Here is a 21,148-nt window from a genome sequence, read left to right as displayed (position 1 = left end):
GCAGTGGGCAAGACAGGAGCGGTCCTGCTGCGCCACGTGGGTTGTTAGCTCTCTGACTGGGGAGCAAACTCAGGCTTGCAATGGCTGCAGATAGCTTTGCAGTGCTGCGACTTAACCCCTTCTGCCACCAGGGAGGCCCCCAGCAGCAAGTAGCTTTTGTCTTTCCCTCCCTTTCTTACTATGATGGCTGTCATCTTCCTCTTCCTCTTCATCACGGTATTGAATAGGACCTTCTGAATCAGAGTCACTCTCCTTCTCCTCCTCTTCTTCCTGTAGACACCGTGGTAGTTTAGGAATGGCTGAGGTAGATGTCACGACTTCATCGAATGTAAATAGCTGAGTTTGCTCCTCTTCTTCATCGTCTGGACTAACAAATTAAAATAACTTTATTTCCCTTTCAGAAACATAAAGGAAAAGTGACTTGCAAGGTACAATACTGAGTTACTATAGAAAAGTATATGAAAAAAATAACGATAATTCCTTCCCTTAACTTTAAACAATCTTGCTAAGAAACTTACCAGTATCTATTCATCTAAAGGGCACTATGTTCAACTCCCAGCTCTACTTTTATTACAAAGTTGTAGCAGTGTTGCTTAACTCGTGTAAATGGGAATGTCTACCCTGCAGGCTATTGTAAGAATGAAACAGACAAGTTCTAGCAAGCACTAGTGTCTGACACTTAGGGCCCTGACTAGCTACATGTGAAATGCGAGTTTGTTTTGGTCTAGTTAAAAAAGACCACACAGCATCTAACTGCATACCTGGATCACTGACGATACACAATACAAATATTTAATCAGTTCCCTTAGATTGACTGATGGAGTAATAATTCAAAATGATAACCTAATCCCAGGTAGCAGAGAGAAGTAAAAAAAACTAAGTCCCCCCAGCCACCGCCATTCTGGAGGCATAATACTAAAACTTGGTCTACTTCAAACTCCTAAACTGTCTCTCTAGTTTATAAAATAAGTAACACCAGCAAGAACAAAGATTGAGGCCAAACAAGTAACAACTAGGAAGATGCTGTAACAGTCTATGGTAGTTCATTTAGTTAGTAAGACAAACCTTCAACTGGCCAAAAAGTGTTAATGTTCTATCAAAATTCATTTGAATTTTAAAAAGGCAAAAAAGGTATATGAACAAAAGCTGCTGTGAATTTTTAGGGACAGATAAAGAGCAAGATATCAAATGTAGTTCATGGGGCTGGAATACTGAGCTATCTTTCAGAGCTCCCTTCTTTTTCTCTAGACTATGCCTGTCCTTTTCTACCCAATGTATGTGCCTCATATTGATGCTTTCAGATTTGTCTAATTTCATTCTTATAGCAAGCCTGAAAGTCAGACATTATTCCAATTTACATATTACACAGCTAAAGAGCGGAAAGGTTAAGCGATGTATATTGCTGTAAGTTCGTAAGAAGTGGATTTGGGATATAAATGAAGAGCTATATTTTTCCAGGGTTAATGCTCTTAAGCAGCCTGTTATACTACCTTCCTTAGATGATATAAAACCAGGGGTTTTAATTTTCACACACAGAAGTTTGTAAAGTTTTTGTATTATCATGAAAATTTTGTTAGGGGGAAAGGATGTCCTGAAGGAACTCTGCAGAATTTTGTGGACTCCACCCCCTATTTCAATTATTAAAACTACAAATACCAAGGGGAGAACTGCGAGGACCCAAGGGTGGAGCTAAGCTGGTATTTTGGGGCTTTTGTGGATATATAAGGGAGCCATGCTAGACACGCACGCTCTCTCTCTAGACCGTGGGGCTGGTGGCTGGTCGTTTGGCTCTTGACGAACTATCAGTGTGCTACTGGAGTTCCAAGTCAGTGGAACTAGTAGGATGCTCTAGTTAACTTGTATACCTCTTTCCCTGGGTTGTTCCTTTTCCTTCCCCTTTGTAAATAAGCCCACCATTGACCCTCTTTGTGTGTGCCTGCAGTACAACTGAATTTTAAGCGTGTGGGTGAGGACCCACAGAGAGGCAACCCAGTTTACACTGGGTTACCCTGTAACAATTTCTTCCATGGGAAACATGGTACAAAGGTAAGTAGGGTGAATAAATTCTAGAAATTTTGTTGATAATCTTTAAACTTACTCACATTTTTTTAAGTAATTACTTTCAAAGTAGGGCCCCCTATGTCAAGAAGAGGAAATAAGAGTCAAGTTTAAAAACACTCACACTTTCAGCATTTCAATAGTGACAGGAAGTGATCTGGTCCTTTCCAGAGTACTGCTGCCCTCAGAGAAGTTTTCACTGTTCTCAAAGAGCAACGACTGAGCTCTGTGGGAGCCTTCCAAAGGAGGAGTCATGGGAAGAGGGCTGGTCAGGGCCTGTTGGATTCGGATATGTAGTGGGAGAGGGGGCAGCCTGGAGGGCGTATGGGGCTCCCCAGAGCTCTGGTCCAGTATCCTCCTGGGGAATTCCTTTTTCTGATCTTCTTGCTGGGGAACCTCCTGGGGTAAATCTAAGGAAGGTGGAAACTCACTTCCTGGCAGAACTGGAACAGTCTTATTAGCAGGGAATAGAGGGGACCGTGGTGGTTCTGGAGGTATATGAGTAGGCAGTGGGGGGGACGGAGAGGGAGGTGGGATCATCAGCAGTGGCTCAGCGCCCACAGAACAGGTGTTCTTTTCTCTTTGATCACTTGGTGCTTTTGTGGTGACAGCAGTAGACTCTGAGGTGGGTACCGAGGTTGACGGAATGCCTCTTTTAGGTGGTAAGGGTGGGGATGGTTTTGATAACAACGTACCACTGTTGATTGCTTGGGACAGTTCGGCTGGAAAAGAGAGAAAATTCTCCTTAAGATCACTTCACAGTGCTTTTAGGATCTAGCCCAGGGTCTAGAATTAGTATTGAGCTCAATCAAACTTTCAGGCAAATTATGCCATCTTGAGGCTTTGTCATTCTCTAGATATCCCATCCTGAAGCAAAATTTATATTTAAAAACTAGAAAGTCTAATAAATGTATAAATATGTAGAAATACCACTTAGTATCTGATTATAAACTTCTTACATCTCTGCTATAATAATAGATAATGGCAGTTTTTAGGACTGATTCTTGGTGTAGGTCATGAATATGCAAACAGAAAAAATTCAGATATAAAGTTCTTTTCATTTTAACTGTTTAGCATTTTAAAAAATGAAATGTGTAGATAGCAATAAAAACACAAATAAATACTATTGCCTACTTTCACTATATCCTTATTATATCTAGATAATTCTGTATTATAAAACTATAAATATCATCTTTGATTTTTACAGCAAATGGAACAGCCCCTGAGACAATGAAGTACTTTTCTATTTGACTTTATAGTCTCCTTATAAAAGAGATAATTTTTACTGTTTTACAGCTGGAAAAGCTTAGGCTGTAGAGGTTGACTTGCCTCAAATCCTACCACAGACTTGGGAAGGCTGAGCTCGCTCCCAGATTTCACGACCTCCACTGTCTCACCTACTCCAGATGTTACCGTCTATCTTTTTCAGTGTCCACACCTTCTGTTGTCCTCTATGCCCAGTCCCCCACCTCCAACACGGGCTCCTGATGATGACAGGACAAGCCTTCTCTTTGTCAGCACGCCCACAGGGCTAGGCGCAGTGCCTGACCACAAGGTCCTCACCACATGTTCAGTAGAGGAGAGGCCTGTATCAGGACAGTAGCTATCGCTTGATGACTGCCCCAAAGTCTACGACGACTCAGGTGCTATTTTGGCAAAGTCTCTGTAGGATTCCAGGTGGCCTTCAGAAAGTCACACCTTATCTAAGGGCCAAGCTTACACAAAATTAGTTTTCTTGATCACCAACTTCTAGCTCTTGGCCCAAAACCATTAAACTGATCCCATCAATTATTTTCAAATAACCCGTGTCTTACCTAGAATAACAACTGAAATAGAAATTGTTTTCTACTCTAAATCCCACTCCACTGGCAGCAGAGTAAAAGGCCAGCTATTCTGATATTTTAATGTCCCTTGTAAGTACATTTTAAAAAAGATTCTAAATGTACAGTAAAACACTAATTACAAAAACATGAATTTTATGACTAATGAAATACTTTTGAGTAGACTGGACTTTTGATGCCTCTAAAAATGGCAGTTAGCTATTGCATCTACAACAAATACCAACCCTAATAAAACCAACTTGACTATCCTAACATTTCAATCGAGAACATAATTTAATGAAAATGTTAAGGAAGTGTACATCTACCCTGACAGAGGCATTTGACTGCAGTTCTGTGGGAAAGATGTCAGAATGTTCGTTGTCAGAATGTTTGTTGGAAGTGTTACAAATCCCCTTCATCTGTTCAGCTATTTCTGGTGGTTGTTCCTGATCCTACTACTAATTGGTCCTTAGTCCTTACCATATTATCCCTGTTAGCAGCCAAAGGCAGTAGTTTCCAAATGTTTGGATTTTACAGACCAATATAATTAATAAGAAATTTTTGACTAACTTCCAGTTGTCAGTTTTCAAGTGAGCTTTGATATTCAGTAACCATTTATGAACACAATCTGTTCATGAAAGAGGCACATTTTTAAGGCCAAAGATTTAAGAAGGACATAGTTTCAGAACAAACAAGAGTCCTTTTAGTCAAATTTATTTAACCTTAGTGAAAAATGTGTGAACTGTGCTAGTTTTCTCTTGCTGACAACCACTCACGGACTGACACTTATCTCTCAGTTGTGGGCCTACTGCTTTGGGCTTCTCACTGTAGGTTGGGTGGCCTCTCTGTTTAGCCCAGGTTATAGTACAACTAGCTTAACAATTTATCTCAGTGCATTAGTATTACCTGGGAAATACAAATTCTTAGGCTTCACCCCATACTTACTCAATCAGAAATTCTAAGGACAGTGTTTAACAATGGGAGGAGGGTTTTGTTTAAGTTTTGTTTTTTTTAAGATTTATTTATTTATGCAGACAGAACTGGGGTACTTGCCAGAGGTGCAGGGGGTGAGAGGATTCACCAGAGACAGAGTGGGGAGCAGAGCAGGCAGATCTACTGAAATACACTGCGGAGGGGAGCAGTGGGCGAGACAGGAGAGGTCTGCCATGCTATGTGGGTCACCTCCCTGGCTGGGGATCGAACTTGTGCTGCAGTGGCTGTGGATAGCTTCATAGTGCTGCGCTTTAACCTGCTGTGCCGTCAGGGTGGGCCCAGGAATTGTCTATTTTTGAAACATTCAATTGAAGTAATGCTGGCTTACAACTACTACAGGCTTTAGATGTAGAGCATATAGTTTGATGTCTATACATGCCATGTCAAAATCTCCAACAGAGATCTAGTTTGCATCCCCCACAATCAACTGACCCCTTTTATCTCATTTGCCCATCCAGCAATCTGTGCTTTAACAAGCCCTCCATATTGGGATGCAAACACGTGTCACCTAGGTAACAGTTTGAGACCATGGTGAACAGGATGGAGGTCTCGGCTTGAGAGAGGGGAAAGGCCTTTGTTTGGTCTCTCTCTCACTAACAGCTACCCTGAATGAGTCACACTTCTTCATGTTGTAACTGCTCTAATTATATAATAGATAAAATCAGTTTCCTACTTCACAAGGAGGTTTTGAAAATAAGTATATGAAAGCTCCTCAAGTTGCTCAGAGATAAAGCAACACAGCACTATCCATCCAGGGTGGTGATAACAGTAATAATGATCACCATCCTGTTTTTACCAAGCTGAGTATGACTCCAACCTGTCAAGCAATAAATTCTGAGCCTGTTTTTCAAGGTTCTAATCACCCCACACAAAGTGGTGCTATTAGCCATTGAAAAAGCTTATTTTTTATTTCTCCATTCAATCATTAACAAGAACCCTAAGCAGTACACTAAGTTTAGTAGTTTCCCTGATACACACCTTCTCCTGTCCTCCCTTTCTTAAAATAAATTTACCAAGCCAATAAAAACTCACTGGTTACCTTTACTTTCTCTCTTCTCTCTTCCACCACTTATTTCAATCAAGAGTGGCATTCTTAACTCTCCCAAGAGAAAACTCGATTTTATCAGGACAATTTAAATCATATCTTTTGCAGTTCTCCATGAAGATATTATGTCATAGCCTGAATCACAAGGTACACTGGCATCTATACAATCATTTTATCTTCTCAGTTTAGATGAGGGAAGGCACTGGCAGTTTAAAGTTGGTTTAAGAAAAAACATTTCTCAGTGCAGCTCAAACCTGCACTGTTGTTGTGCAACCTGTTGTGGTCTTTACATACCTAGTCCCCCAACTAGAAGTAGTACTTCAGAAACACTGTTTAGGAAAACAGGCATAAATCCCTCTAAACCTGAACCTAATTTTAGTGGCATTTTGATTTCAGCTTGTTCCCATGCATAGCTATTGGCCTCGTTTTCCAAGTTTTTTTCTTTATCAAGGGCGTTCAAAGGGACAATATATTAAGAACTCTCTCAATCACTCACAAATCAAATATTGTTATTCAGTAAAACAACCATCCCAAATCAAACCAAACCCAAAACAAGGGGGACTTAACAATTGACTTACCAATGACAGGGTTGCTATTTCTGTGAGCTGGTTTAGGGGGCGGGATAGGAGGCTGCTTGGCAGGGATGGTAAGAGTGAGGCTTGGGGTAGCAGTAGTGTTAGAGCTGCCGGGAGCAGTAGGCAGAGTCCTGGGTGCTGGGGAAGGGGGCACGGAGGAATTAACAGTCTTTGCTAGGCTGGTGGCTGCAGGGGCTGTGGTGGTGGCAGCAGTGGAGATGGCAGAGGAAGTGGCATCCTTTGCTTGCCCTTCATGTGCCTCATAAGAAGAGGACAAAGGTCTTTTAGGGGGAAGTAAAGGCGGTCTGCTTGCATTCTCAGGAACAGAGTCTGACTCGGAAGTAGGCTGGCTTCCAGTTGAGCCTGTGGAATGACAATGTGATTTAAAAGGGGAACAGAGAGTACCAGGGCAGACTAAAAATGTTAACACTTCTATGGACTTACGGTCAACTTCATCAATTACTGAATTTATGGATTAGCTTACAGAACAGGTTTCTCAACATACTGAACGTATGTGACAACTCAATCAATAAGAGGATCATGATGGTAAAGAGTCTTCACACAAAAGCCAGGCAACTGGAGGAGACATGTCAGTGTTCTCCCAGTGAAGACGAGCAAAGTGCAGCTTAAGAAGACCTGCAGTTACCTGATATTTAACATCCTTGTCCATCTCTGAGAATCACAAAATCAGGAATCTTATGAATGAAAGAATGACGGGGGAAAACTCCACTTATAGCTACTCTTTTTTGTTCCTGATTCTTCTTTTTAATAATTACGTTTTTTACATTATCCTTCTTTTTTTCAACTCTGTTGTAATCCCCGTGGGCTTCCCACCACTTCACCCTGTGTCATCGCCATAGTCCCTTGTGCTCTTCCCACCCCAGTTCTGATCTTTTTCCCCCTCTATTCCCCCATACAATGTCTCTGGTTTATAGTTGTTAGTTGATGTTCTTTTTTACTTTATTAAAAGTAATATATATATATATATTCTCCCTCCCCATCCCGATCCCTTATGCTCCTGCTACTGAGTGAAACTAACCATCTGGTATTTTTCTTTCTTGCTAATTTCACTAAGCATGATCCCTTCCAGCTCCTCCATGTTGTTGCAAATGGCACGGGTCTATCTTTTTTGATTGATGAGTAATATTCCATTGTGTATATGTACCATATCTTCTTGATCCAGTCATCTATTTTTGGGCATTTGAGTTGATTCCACACCTTCCCTATTGTACATAGGGCAACAATAACATAGGCGTGCAGGTAATTTTTGAGATATTGTTTTTCTATCCTTTGGGTAGATACCTAGCTAGTCTCAGTTGAGAAATTTCTAGAGGAGAATATAATCCTCTCTGGATTTTATTTTTCTCCCTGCTCTCTTGCAAACCCCTGAGACAATGAGATGCCTGATCTATGGCTCTTAAACTAAAATATCCATAATTTCTTACCTATTCGCTTCTTTGGGTCCTCTTCTGGAACAGGTTTCCTAAGACTTGGTATTCTTCCTGGCTCTTCTTCCACTTGGACTGGACTGGAAGACCTGGCACTCCCTATGGGAGTAGTATGACCATTTTTTAACATGTCATGGCCCAATTTTCCTGGATCCTCACCACCTGCCAAAAAAGAACAAACTGATAGAACTGTCGTATCTTGAGTTTTATAGACGTAATGGCAGTAATTCCTTTTCCCAATAAACATGTGATTACTTATTATGTGCCAAATGGCTTCTACATGAATTAGACCTATTATAATATGCAATTCCAATGCTAAATGTTAAGAGTTACAGTGAAAGAAGTATTGTGGTAGCAATGAGGATGAAACAATTCTCTTGGGGTGTGAATAGAGCTGGGAAGGCTCCACAGGAAGTGGAAGATAAACTGGGTCACAAAGGAGGAGTAGTAGTCTGCCACACTAGTGTCATGCCAAAGAAAGACAGTATCTCTCAGAAGAAGAAAAGCATGTACAAAGGTGTGTGACTATTCAACATGTTTGAGAACTGGCACTAGTTATGTCTGGCAGAAGGATAGATATCCGCACACAAGAAAGTTCTGGGGAGGGCTAAAAAGACAAGTTTAAGAGCCAGGCCACGAAAAATACTAGACACCATGTAAAGGACCTTGGACTGAATACTGTAAGCAACAGGAAGTCAAAGAATTAAAGGAAGAGAGATTTGATCTCACAGAAAATTCTTAAAGTTGTGAGGAAGAGGCTAGATGGACAGAGATTGGAAAAGGAAAATTAATAAAGAGCTATGTTTAGAATATAGGAGAGAAATAACAGAGGAAGTTATTTACTGAGACTGTATAGTGCATGAAGGCTGACACTGTCTAATGTCCTAGTCAGAGTTGGTAGTTTGGGGAAGGTTAAAAGTAGGGCAAGATCTGATAGGTAGATCAGAGGTAAAATTTCTACAATTCCTTGAATACAGGTATGACCACTAGGTGAGAGGCTTTAGGATGACCACTCAGTGCTATGAAAACTGTGGGAAAGATGACTTCATGGAACAATTAGACAAACTTCCCCAATTACTGCTGACCCTCTTTTGGAGGAGAACTGAACAAAGTGAGTTGAGAGACTGAGAACGGTTTCACCTACACAGTGTCAGAGGGACAAGAAGAGTAGAATTAGTTGCTGGCCTTTTTTGTTTTAAACGGTGAGAGACTTTGAAAAGTAAGATTTTAGTCATACTTTTATTGATAATCAAGTTACTCCCTTTAGTTCCCATAGACCAGTCTTCCTCCCCCCAAACTACCACCTCTGATTAGGAAATTAGACAATATCAGCCTTCACGCAGTATACAGTCTCAGTAAGCTTGAGCTAAAAGTAGTGACAAGCTTGAGGCAAATACGCACTAAGTAAGAAGCTATTTCTCAAGCTAAAGCATTCTGATGTCAGGATGCTGGACATGAACAGAAGCGGCAAGATGACACTATCTATACAAACACAGTAAGTTACTGCTTTTAAGTTAATATGGCACAGCTTCAACAAAACTTCATTGAATATAAAGCAATTAATCATTTCAAAAGGCAACACAGATTGCTACTTTGGGAAAACATTATTAACTGGTTTCTACTCAGTACACACTAAAAAATACATGCAAAAATGGTCAGTTTTCCCTCATTACTTAATCACATTTGTCTACTTTGAGGAATTATTTCTCACACTTAATGTAAAGGTTTCTGTGATGCTAGCAAATGGAACAGAAGTGGCCCTCGGCTTCAACATCTATGAAAGCCCCACTGTCCCTCAAGCCCAGTAACTCTCGTAAATCTTGCAATACAGTCAAGTTAGAAACAAAACTAAGCCAAAAGCCATCTTTGAGTAGGAAAAGAACTTCAAAAGGTTCAAGCACTGCTTTTGGCCTAAGCTGAAGTATAAGCCAGGGTGAGAGAAACTCTAGACTTTCCCCTTACACAACAGAGTTTAGGAACCTTCTCTGGGTGGCGGAGTAGCACCCTGAACAATGACTGCATGGCATCATCACGTGGCCTCTGAGCTGGCAGTTTAGCTTGGATCAAGAACCAGTAAGAAAACAGGGCAAAAAAGAATGAGCAAAGGTGAAAAGAAATAACATAGTAATGTTTGGAGTTTGTGCTGAATGGGCAAGAAGATGAATGGCAGGATGGGGCATCAGGTGAGGAAGAGTCACATCCAAAAAGCAAGGGTTAAAGGTGCCACAGTGGAGGCACTGTGACTGTCGTTGGGTCACTGCTGTAGTTACAAAGGTACCTGTGCTTTCGAGTGAATATTTTATTCAGGTTTTAATTTGTATTCCTTAATTACCAATGCAGTAAAACCAAAAACACTATTTTATTTATTTGTTGGGTATTTGTATGTACTCTTTAAGTGAATTGTTTCCTTAAAGCTTCTGTAGACTTTTCTACTTGAGTTGTCTTTTTCTTTATATATATATACACACACACACAAAAATTGTAAAAAATAAAAACTTTTCTATATAGACATTAGTTTTTAAATGTATTCTAGATGTGTAAAGACCTTAAAGCTCCAACACAGGGACCTCCCCAGGTGGCGCAGCAGGTCAGAGCGTGTGCAGTGAAGCTGCCGCAGCCCTGCAGCTCGAGTCTGACCCCAGCCAGGGAGCTGCCCCACGGGGCGCAGCAGACTTCACCTGTCCCACCCGCTGCTCCCCCAGCAGTGTGCTTTGCCAGTCTGCCCATTCTGCTCCCCGCTCTGTCTCTGGTGAAGCCTCGCAGCACCTCTGCACCTCTGGCCTGTACCCTAGTTTTGTATGCATAAAAAAAAAAAAAAAACTTTAAAAAAAAAAAAAGCTCCAACAGCAGCAATAACGAAGGCCGGGGAAAAACTCAAACACGTAGTCAGAATCAAAGACCAAGCACACAATGGCAGACAACAGCAGTAACTGGCAAACTCACCCTGCTCAGAGTCTTCCAACAGAACCCCTCTCTTAACCAGCTCTTCTCTTGGTTTTCGCATAGATATTTTTCTTTCTAAAACTAGTGTTAAATTAGAAAAAAGCACTCAGAAATGTGGTAGCTAAAGTTCAACTTTAAGTATTCTAACCCCACAGGTAAAAGAATAAAATGGTTTAATTCTCCAATCTTAGGAAAGAAAAGAACAGGAAAACTTCAAATTAAAAAACTTAATTTCTTTTATATTCTATGCTATTGGAAAATTATTTCCAAAAGGAATTATCCTTGTATAATTTTAGCTTTTTCTTTTTGTGTTAGCATTTCAATAACAAGATATTTGTATTTATTACAGCTCAGGAACAACATTCACCACTCAGCAAAATATCAAAATATCAGCCTGGTCATGAGGCTATAGAAAATAAGGTTTAGAGGGTGATCATTCGGTTTTTTTATTGTAAAAGATTCAACTCCTTCAAATAAGAGTCTACAGAAGCTTGGGAGGAGAAAGAAAAAGCTAGGGACTTCTAAATGGCAACTCTAATTCAGAAGACTTAATCAAATTTTAAATCTTACCTTCTGATGTCTCTTTGAATTTATCACTACTTTTTTTCTTCCGCCACTTCCATGGCTTGAAGATCTTGCCAAAACCTGAGAATTTGCTCTTCCTCTTGATGGGAGGTGTTGTCTCTCCTGCTTCCCCACTGTCCATGGCCATACCTGGGTCTGCAGTGGGTTGGCCTGCTTCTTCTGTTACATGGTGAGAAGGAAAGAAAACAGAACAGCCCATGTATTATTTCAGAATAATCTTGAAAATGTCCCTTCCCCTCTCTTCCTGTAGTAGTTGGAAAGGATCTGAGCAATAATAAACAATCATGCAGACAGTCAGATTCCTTGACATCACAGACATCAAACATTAAAATCCATGACATATAAATTAATTACTAAGGAAGAAAAGAAACCAAATCAAGCTGACATTATTTTAGTACAAAAATACAATGAGATGATCACAACCAGTTCAAAATCTCTTAAAAGTGCATACACAAATGTGGATGTCCTCCTAGTTCGCATGAGCTCTTGCCCCACTGCTGCTGCCATTCTCATCCTGGTAGAGGGGAGGGGAGCTCTCCCCATCTAACACTACAATCTCCTGCTAACTAAAGCAGAGGCCTCACCAGCAGTGAGTAAATCCTTCCTCTCTGTTAAAAACTGCCCTCTCCCTGTTCTCCTCTTAAGGAATAAATAGTTCAGGGGCGATTAACACATTAAGTGTCACACATAACTAGTATCTGCTTGTCATATTATTTTCCACATTCACAAATAAAACTCTAGGTAGTACTGGATAACTGGGAGGCATTACAGAGCACTTCTCAAATGATCGGAAATTTTTTTGGAAAGTAAAGCTTAAGATTCCAGTTTGCCTATCATAATACTGCTTTAGGGACAATACTGATTTTAAAGATTTAACAAGAAACACAACTGACGTGATAAATGTGCAGGATTGAAGTGAAAGGTCATGAGTCGCTCCAAATAACCACACATGCAGATCTAGTTAGCTTTAGTGGCAGAGAAAGGTGCAACCAAGACTGGGCCAAGAATGGAAAACAAAACAAAAAAAACAACAGGAAGGCAACAACAACAAAAAGCAGGAAGGCACACAATACAGTTTTGCACTCCACCTACGGTCCCAGGGTTCTCTGAAGAAAGTCTAGAGGAGAAAAAAAAAAAGTCATGTGGAACAGCCCTGGCATTACAGTGGAACCTTTATAGAAACACATCAAGGACCACATACTGTATTAGTTATCTCATGCTGTAAGTTAACCTGCTTATTACAAACAATTTCATATCAAAAGTTAACACTTTGGGTAGGGATACAAGGGAATTAATATATTCACTGAAAGTCTTGTAAAACTGAGGATATCTTTAAATAAGAAAACACACAATCAAAAAGTATTACCTTATTTTTTCAACTGGTAGATGTGAAACAATCAAAGTCGATGATAAAGGTTAGATTCATATAATTGTAATTATTAGAGCAATGGAAGCAGTGACTGCTGATGCATTTTTTAAAAAGATTAATTTATTTATGCATACAGAACTGGGGTACAGGCCAGAGGTGCAGGGGTGGTGAGAGGATTCACCAGAGACAGAGTGGGGAGTAGAACAGGCCGACTGACGAAGTACACTGCTGAGGGGAGCAGCGGGCGGGTCAGGAGAGGTCTGTTGCGCTGTATGAGTCACCTCTCTTGCAGGGGATTTAAATGCTTGTTGCAGTGGCTGATGATAGCTTGATAGTACTGAGCCTTGAACCTCTGAGCCACCAGGGAGACCCAGCTGATGCATTCTTGTGTGATGCCCAGATTAGGCAAAAGAAGTCCTAGTTACTAAGGTGAACAGAGATGACAGGGCAATGCAGTGACTTTTCTTACTCGCATGATTTACTCAAGGGCATCCTGAGTCTGTAAATCTTTACATGAAATACAATTGAATCTGATATAGAACATGGGACCTTATTTTAAAAGTTTAGTTGTCAGAGACATTAGAATAAATCCTGGACCCACAACAGTGGCACTAGGGTGAAAACAGAGTTATTGCCCTTAGGAGGTACTACCTGAAAGCAGCGTTTCCCAATCATGTTTCCCAATCATGGAATGTCAGTGAGATGCGAAGACATTTTAGATCACTCCTAATATTGTAATATTGATGTTTAACATACGTTAATAATAATGCTTTCAGAAATGGAGAGTAATATATATGCTGCTAATTCTCAAATAGTAATCTTATTTGCTGAACCAAGGAAGGACTGAAGCTTCAAATATGCTAACCTAATTTCACTCCGTTTCAAAAGACACACCAGAAAATGCCTGTTAAAAGAAATAGAGGAGCTAAAATCAATTCCTCCCTTCTTCTATACCCTACTCCCGACACCTGCCAAAACCAACCAAACTAAATAAAAAAGCAGATCCTATGAAAGAAAGTATTAGTGCTATGTGCTAATTTTACATAGAAAAATTGACAGAAAGCTTTAGGAATATTAGATGGGTACAAATTCCTGTCTATAAAGTTGTTTAATTAAAGATAACTAATAATCTAATCTGCTTCTGTATCTTCACTTCCTAAAATAAGACTTGGTTTTCCCCTTGTAATTTTTCATTATACTGAGCAATAAATTTATGTATCCTCTTATTCAAAGCATAAAAATCATGGTATCTCTTCAAAGCCATGAACCCAAATGAAGTTTGGTTTATGTTAAAAAGAACAGCATGTATAGAAAATTAGCAACAGCTTATCTTATGATAAAAGAGTATGGTTGCTGTCACAGTATCAATTGCTAGTTTATGTGAAGAATTGTAATTACTCTTTATGTGAGGAATGTTACTGAATAAAGTTATTGGGCAAAGAAAGCAGCAGTTTTTTCTTTGATAACATTTTACTATTTATTTTCTATTTGTCTCATTTGTTCTATGTATCTTCCATTTATTATAGCCATGTACACTAGTGCATTTACTACTTCCTGAACAATACAAGAATCTTACAATGTTTTAAATCTAGTTACTTGAGTTATTATAATCTTTATTTCTACATATATAACACTAAGCCACAGAGAAGTTATTGTTGTTTAACAATGTTCTTTCATAGTTCCTATATGCTTGCTTTTGCAGGTACTCTTCTTCCCACAATTTTCAATTTTGTACTTCCATCTAGGTAATTTTATTTCATCTTTTTTTTAATACCCAAAACGGCAGGATTATTGTAATAATAAAAAAAAAAGGAACGAAAAGGAGAACTGCCTTCATCATTTTTGAAGATTTTTCACTGGGGACAGCATTTCCGCTGGGCGTGAAACAGCTTTATTTAACTTCAGCACTTTTATAAGTATCATTTCATTGACTTTTCCTTCTCCCACTGATTTGCTTCTCTTTGTATGTTTTATTCTCTGAGAGATTTCTATTTGCCAATAGCGTAAGTGACATAGTTGGGATTCAAAAGTAAGTCATTTGACACCAAAATCTGCGATCTTTTTGACAATGCTGCCTTCAAAATAAGAGATTAAATTTAAATCTTACACACTCTTCCAAATGGTTTCATTTACTAACAAAGGCTTATAGAAAATAATTTACACAACTGGCACATTATATGATTTAATTCTTACCACAACCCAGATTATTAATATTAACCTCTAATTTTATTATTATAGCAGTTTGGTATTAATCTCAAATAAGCTCAATACTAAAAATCTAAAAGGGTACAACAAATTCTAAAGTTTAGTATCTTTTAGGGCCTCCTAAAAATCTAATTTTCCACTCAGTTATAATTACTTCTAATTTCAGTATTGTTTTATCAATCCTTTGTTCACTTTATCAGAAGTTATTAGTTTGTGGCACTCCCCTGGTGGTGCAACAGGTTAAAGCACAGCACTATGAAGCTGTCCACAGCCACTGCAGCTTGAGTTCGATCTCCAGCCAGGAGGGTGACCCACATAGCCTGGCAGAACTCTCCTGACCCACCCACTGCCCCTCAGCAGTGTATTTCAGTAGATCTGCCTGTTCTGCTTCCTTCTCTGTCTCTGGTGAATCCTTTCACCTCCTGCCCTCTTCGCACCTATGGCCTGTGCCCCAGTTCTGTATGCATAAAGAAATCTTTTTAAAAAAGTTACTACTTTGTACTTAAATTGGATATAACAATCAAATTTTAAATTTAGACTATTGTATTATTTTTGCATCAGATTATTGATCTATTTTATTCATAAATCACATCCTATGCTTGGAAGTTTTTTCATTGACTGATGTGCATTATTATTTTTTAAAAATTATTACTTTTTAAAAGATTTATTTATTTATGCATACACGAATTGGGGTACAGGCCACAGGTGCAGGGGGGTGGGGGAGGTGAATTCACCAAAGACAGAGTGGGATGCAGAACAGGCAGACTGGCTGAAATACACTGCTGAGGGGAGCAGCAGGTGGGACAGGAGAGGTCCATCATGCCATGTGGTTCACCTCCTGGCCCGGGACTGAACTCACATTGCAGTGGCACTGAGTGGTGGAAGCCTCATATTGCTGCACTTTAAGCCTTTGTGCCATCTAAGAGGGCCCACCTACCACTAATTATTAGTGTTGATAAAGTTCCCACAAATTCAGGTGATTGCTAAATCAAATTCTGAATTAAGAAAGTGTTCTCATGAATTGAATACAGCAGAAAAAGAAGAGAAAGCAGATTAATTAATTCTAATGAAAGGGGAAAAAAGATAAATCATCTCCTTTTCTCCCAAGATGCACTATGTTGATGATGCCTGAGGGAAATCACAAAAGCCAAAATGATGACTCATTAAAGTTTCTATTAAGAATTTTTGTCTGACAGAAAGAAAATTCAAATGCATCATTTAGCAAACCAATGAAAAGTGAAATCGAGGGTCTTCCCTGGTGGTGGAACAGGTCAAAGTGCAGCACTAGGAAGCTAGCAGCAGAGTTTCAGCACTAGTTTGATCCCTGGCCAGGGGGATGACCCACATGGCAAGGTAGACTGCTCCTGTCTCCCCTGCTGCTCCCCTGAGCTGTGTACTTGGTGAGTCTGTCTGCCTGTTATAGTGCCCACTCTGTCTCTGGTGAATCCTCTCACCGCCCCTGTACCTCTAGCCTGTATCCCAATTCTGTATGCATAGATAAATATATCTTAAAAAAAAAAAAGTGAAATTGAGAAATTAATAAATTGAAGAGTATATCCAGGTATCTACAAAGCAATGCTGTAGTTACATCCCAAATTTGTTCTACACTCATACATAAAGGGCAGAGAAGGTTGAGCTCGAAAATGTTCAAGAAAAACTGCACATCTATCAACTCTTTCCCATTAACTGATTCTATCACCATTTTGGTCCTGTTTTTCAATTTGAAGAATTACAGGCTTAGAGTCACATCTGGGTATCTTACTATGTTTTAACATGTTATGGAATTTAAGTGCCATTCTACCTTCCATTAATGCTAAAATAAGGTAGTTTCCCAAAATACATGACTGCAGGAGGCAGATCATAGTTTTATGATTGTGTGTTGTGAAGAAAACACACTTTTGAGTCATGCTACTCCTGGCCATTAGGACAGCATGTCACAGAGTTGGAGGACTTGGTGGTTTCTGGAGGCGGTGGAGGTTGGGAGAGGAAGATAACTAACCAAATTACATTTTGGAATACCTTGTATAAGGAGGACCCTAAAACCTTGCACCTGCATTCAGGCCACAATCCCATACATTTCAGTGGCTTGTTGTTCTATCATGTATTATGCAGAGTTCTAGTACTTTTTTCAACCCCACAATTTTTCCTGGTCAATTTTTCATTTGATTTTTTAAATTCAGCTCTACTGATTTTTTAAATTCAAATGAACTTCTGGGGTGATTTTAAAGTAAATGTATGTGTTACTTTAAAAAATCATTTAGCACTTTTGGTCTTTAAAGAGTATATCCATTTAACTATTTGCTGTAGGTATATAAAATACTTTTAATACTTGTAGAGCTAGACATTAACACAGTGTCAAACAATATGTCTAAGTCAAAGATAGTGCTCATTTTAGAATCCCATTTACAACAAATTCTTAATCATCCATGTCAGAAGGCAAGGTACAGACAACTGGAGCCCACACAAAACTTAGTTTTTAACATAGCTGTTACTATCTTCTGCCCTTCAATAGATTAAGTAGTGTCAAAATTGTTGGGTTCATTTAATTTTTCTTCTATTTCCTACACTTAAAAAAAAAGTTTAAGTTTAAAATGTATAAAGTTTTCCTATTTAGACCAGAAAATTTTATGCAACCAGTTACATGACCAGCAATTAAAAAACCTATAAAGTTATGTGTAACAAAATACACATGCTATTATCAAAAGGTGCCAGTTACATTTTTAAATTTAAGATCTACAGCATGATTTGACTTAAATGTACTATGACCAATTATCTTTATAATCTAATGGTTCTAATTATATTTTACTCTAATTATATTTTACTTGCTTTATAAAGCATTTTGACAGCATCATAATCTTATAAGTGGAGAACATTAATTTATGGTACTTGCACTAATACACTTAAGTCATTTTTGCCTTTTTTTTTTTTAAATTTATTTATTTGTGCATACAGAATTAGGGTACAGGCCAGAGGCTCAGGGGCAGTGAGAGGCTTCACCAGAGACAGAGTGGGGAGCAGAACAGGCAGATCCACGAAGTACACTGCTGAGGGGAGCAGCGGGCGGGTCAGGAGAGGTCTGCCATGCCATGTGGTCACCTCCGGGGCAGGCGGGAATCGAACTCATGCGGAAGTGGCTTTAGCTTTTCAGTGCTGTGCTTTAACCCGCTGCGCCATCAGGGAGGGCCGCCTTCTATTTTTTTTTAATGATTTGTTTATGTGTAGAAGTACTGGGGTATAGGCCAAAGGTGCAGGGGGGTGAGAAGATTCATCAGATACAGAGTGGGGAGCAGCACAGGCAGGTCAACTGCTGAGGGGAGCAACGGGTGAGACAGGAGAGGTCTGCTGCGCTACGTGGGTTAGCTCCCTGGCCAGGATTGGATATAGGCCGAAGCACTGATAGCACTGAGACTTAACCCTATGCCACCAGGGAGGCTCTGCTTTTGCCTTCTAAAAGAGGATTATTATCAGATTTAAATAACTATTTTAGAAAAGCCACAACACAATCACAGAAAGCAAAACCTGCCACTAATGAACAAAGCAGGCCTTTATCAAAACCAGGTCCTTAAGTATACTTCCTTTGGAAGTATACTGCATAGTTCTGACCTTTGGGAAGTAGAAAGAATTGGTGAAAGCTTGCAAGAAGACAGGGAGAAGGTTTCTCTCTGAATCTGCAAGTACAGTGAAGTCTGAGATTCCAGCTCTGGGAAACATAAGTCTTCTGACTGTGAGGGCATTTAGAAGCGATGCTGCCTGACTCTGGCAGCTGAATGGGTAGGCTAGGCCTTTTTGATAAAAATTCCAAGGTGAGAGTAAGTTCTCATAGTGAGGTGCTAAAATAGAACATTCTCTAATGGGAAAAGTTTCAACCCTCCAAATTTAACTGCAAGTAGAAAGAGGGAATATACTGTCATGACAATAGGCTATTTGGAAATTCCACTGGAGCAGAAAGAGGGAGCCATCATTTTTAGTTGGTGTTCTATATTTGATGACAAGACAAAATCCTTTAAGTTCAGGGAAGATGCCTGTGTTGTCACTTCCTTCTGATCCTGGATTACATGCCTAAAATATGCCTAGTTTCTCAGAAGAAAGATATAAGAAAAGTCCCTGATAATTCTGAAGACCAAATAATGCCAAGTGTTTTTCTTCAAAGACCTATAAAATTGTTTATTCTAAAATTACATCTCATTTATTCCTATGTTAATACTGCCTGATAGCTACACAAAATTTTATTAATTTAGCAACCTCCTTACCATTTTGCCTCTGAATGACAGTAAATTTTTGTCATCTTTCCCAAATCCATGATCATATGCATGAAAACCAATAAATATAACTTTCAGAACAAAGTCAGTCAAACGGTGATGGAAAAGGAATTTAGGGGAAAAAAATATAAGACGTTATCTTTAAAAGTAATACATTCCTATCAAAAGAAAAGTGAAATGTACATGAAGGGAATGAAAAATGAAATGTACATGAAGGGAAAAAAAAAAAAAAAAGCTAGAGTGGAGGCAGAGAAAAGGAAAGTCCCAGACTAAATGATTGGGTAGAGCTTCTTAAAATTTTTTGGTCTTGTGCTCAATTTAAGGGCATGTGCTAATTTGTTGGTTGTTTTAATATAACACACAGTAAAGAATTCTAGTGAACCAGAAACAAAGTCTAATGTTGATTTAAGAACTACAAAGACTTATTTAGATATTTCATGAGTATGTCTCTGGCTTTTCCTATGGATGTATTTCATTCAAGGATTTTTTTTTTGTATGTGAACTGCTGAGGATAACTCCTTATTTCCTTGAATGGACAGATAACACAGCATAAATTTCTACTCTATTCAAATATTCTTATTAGTTCTTCAGTTGTGCAAAAGAACCCCTGAAAAAAACTCTAATTGGAAACAGTTCTGAAGAACTGCATGAATTGTCATACAAAGGTTATTTATTTGAAAGCAGACTCTTGATTAACAGCTCCAGACCAGAAGTTAAAGAGTCAACTAATTTAAAGAATGGGAGATGTCTTAATTTATAAATTTTGGATTTCTTCTTTTAATATTCTCAATTAGGAAGTAAACATCTTAAGGTCACAGACATGAGTTATATTTATACAGGGTCCACTACAACAGTCAGTATCATTAAAATAACAACAAATCAGGGTCCTCCCTGATGGCGCAGCGGGTTAAAGCACAGCACTGAGAAGCTAAAGCCACTTCCGCATGAGTTCGATTCCCGCCTGCCCCGGAGGTGACCACGTGGTGTGGCAGACTCTCCTGACCCGCCCGCTGCTCCCCTCAGCAGTGTACTTCGTCGATCTGCCTGTTCTGCTCCCCACTCTTATCTCCGGTGAAGCCTCTCGCCACCCCTGAGCCTCTGGCCTGTACCCCAGTTCTGTATGCACAAATAAATAAAAACTAGATAACTTGTCTAAGATGATACCAGGGGTCAAATCTTTAAAAAAAAAAAAAAAAAAAAAAAAACAATTTTAATATTTTCGTTTATTTTTTTAAATCACTTGGCATACCAAACCTAGCAACCTTAGTTTTGAAGTTCAAAGCTAACTCTTATCATATATCTAGAGCTGTAAACAAATAATTTAGGTTTTAATATACTCAGTATATTTATCATCCAAAGAATCTGATAAGACTTTTCCCAACATCTACCCACTGAAATGCTTTTCAACTTCCCTAGGAAATTGTTGTTTTTTAGGAAATAGTATAGTCCTTCCTCAGAGTTGTCAATGTTGGCCTTCATGACTTGACCCCTACTTGCTCAAAGAGAATACATCCTGAAGTATAAATAAAATAATGAGTATTGTCTATTAAAATAGTCTACAGTCATCTACAAATAATCTAGGTAATTGAAAATAAAATGCAAAAATTTAACCCAGAGAACAAAAAAATCTTAGGTACCACAGTGATTTCTACTTCATCATAGGTCTCTTACCTAGGCTATGAGTTTCATTTTCGTTAGGAGCATAAATATAACAAATTTTATTCAGAAAAAATTTTATGTATCATATGTTACTATACTATAGTATTCTTCGTGATATAGTATTCTTTATAAGGACCACCACCCATCAGTAGGTTGTACCTGCTTACTCATTCTGTGCTTTTCAAAGAC

The 21,148-nt window shown here is 39.0% G+C and overlaps 1 protein-coding gene across 3 annotated transcripts in view; it reads right to left on the bottom strand.

Annotated features, from left to right (window-relative positions):
• The window catches only part of PHACTR4 (phosphatase and actin regulator 4), a 71,245-nt gene that overhangs the window by 11,039 nt on the left and 39,058 nt on the right, over positions 1–21,148 (bottom strand). For 2 of the 3 annotated variants that reach the window (XM_012722464.1, XM_012722465.1), the window contains exons 5-10: positions 11,453–11,626; positions 10,883–10,963; positions 7,937–8,101; positions 6,495–6,854; positions 2,183–2,780; positions 180–367 (exon numbers count right to left, since the gene is read on the bottom strand). In XM_012722464.1, the coding sequence (XP_012577918.1) occupies positions 180–367; positions 2,183–2,780; positions 6,495–6,854; positions 7,937–8,101; positions 10,883–10,963; positions 11,453–11,626 (1,566 nt within the window). Of the gene's footprint in view, positions 1–179; positions 368–2,182; positions 2,781–6,494; positions 6,855–7,936; positions 8,102–10,882; positions 10,964–11,452; positions 11,627–12,555; positions 12,585–21,148 lie in introns of all 3 variants that reach the window. The other variant, XM_012722466.1, reaches the window with a different exon arrangement.

Source organism: Condylura cristata, unplaced genomic scaffold (genome assembly GCF_000260355.1).
Source record: "Condylura cristata isolate star-nosed mole 26May11 unplaced genomic scaffold, ConCri1.0 scaffold00008, whole genome shotgun sequence".
In the NCBI taxonomy this organism is placed as follows: domain Eukaryota; kingdom Metazoa; phylum Chordata; class Mammalia; order Eulipotyphla; family Talpidae; genus Condylura; species Condylura cristata.
This window is presented reverse-complemented; position numbering and strand designations above follow the sequence as displayed.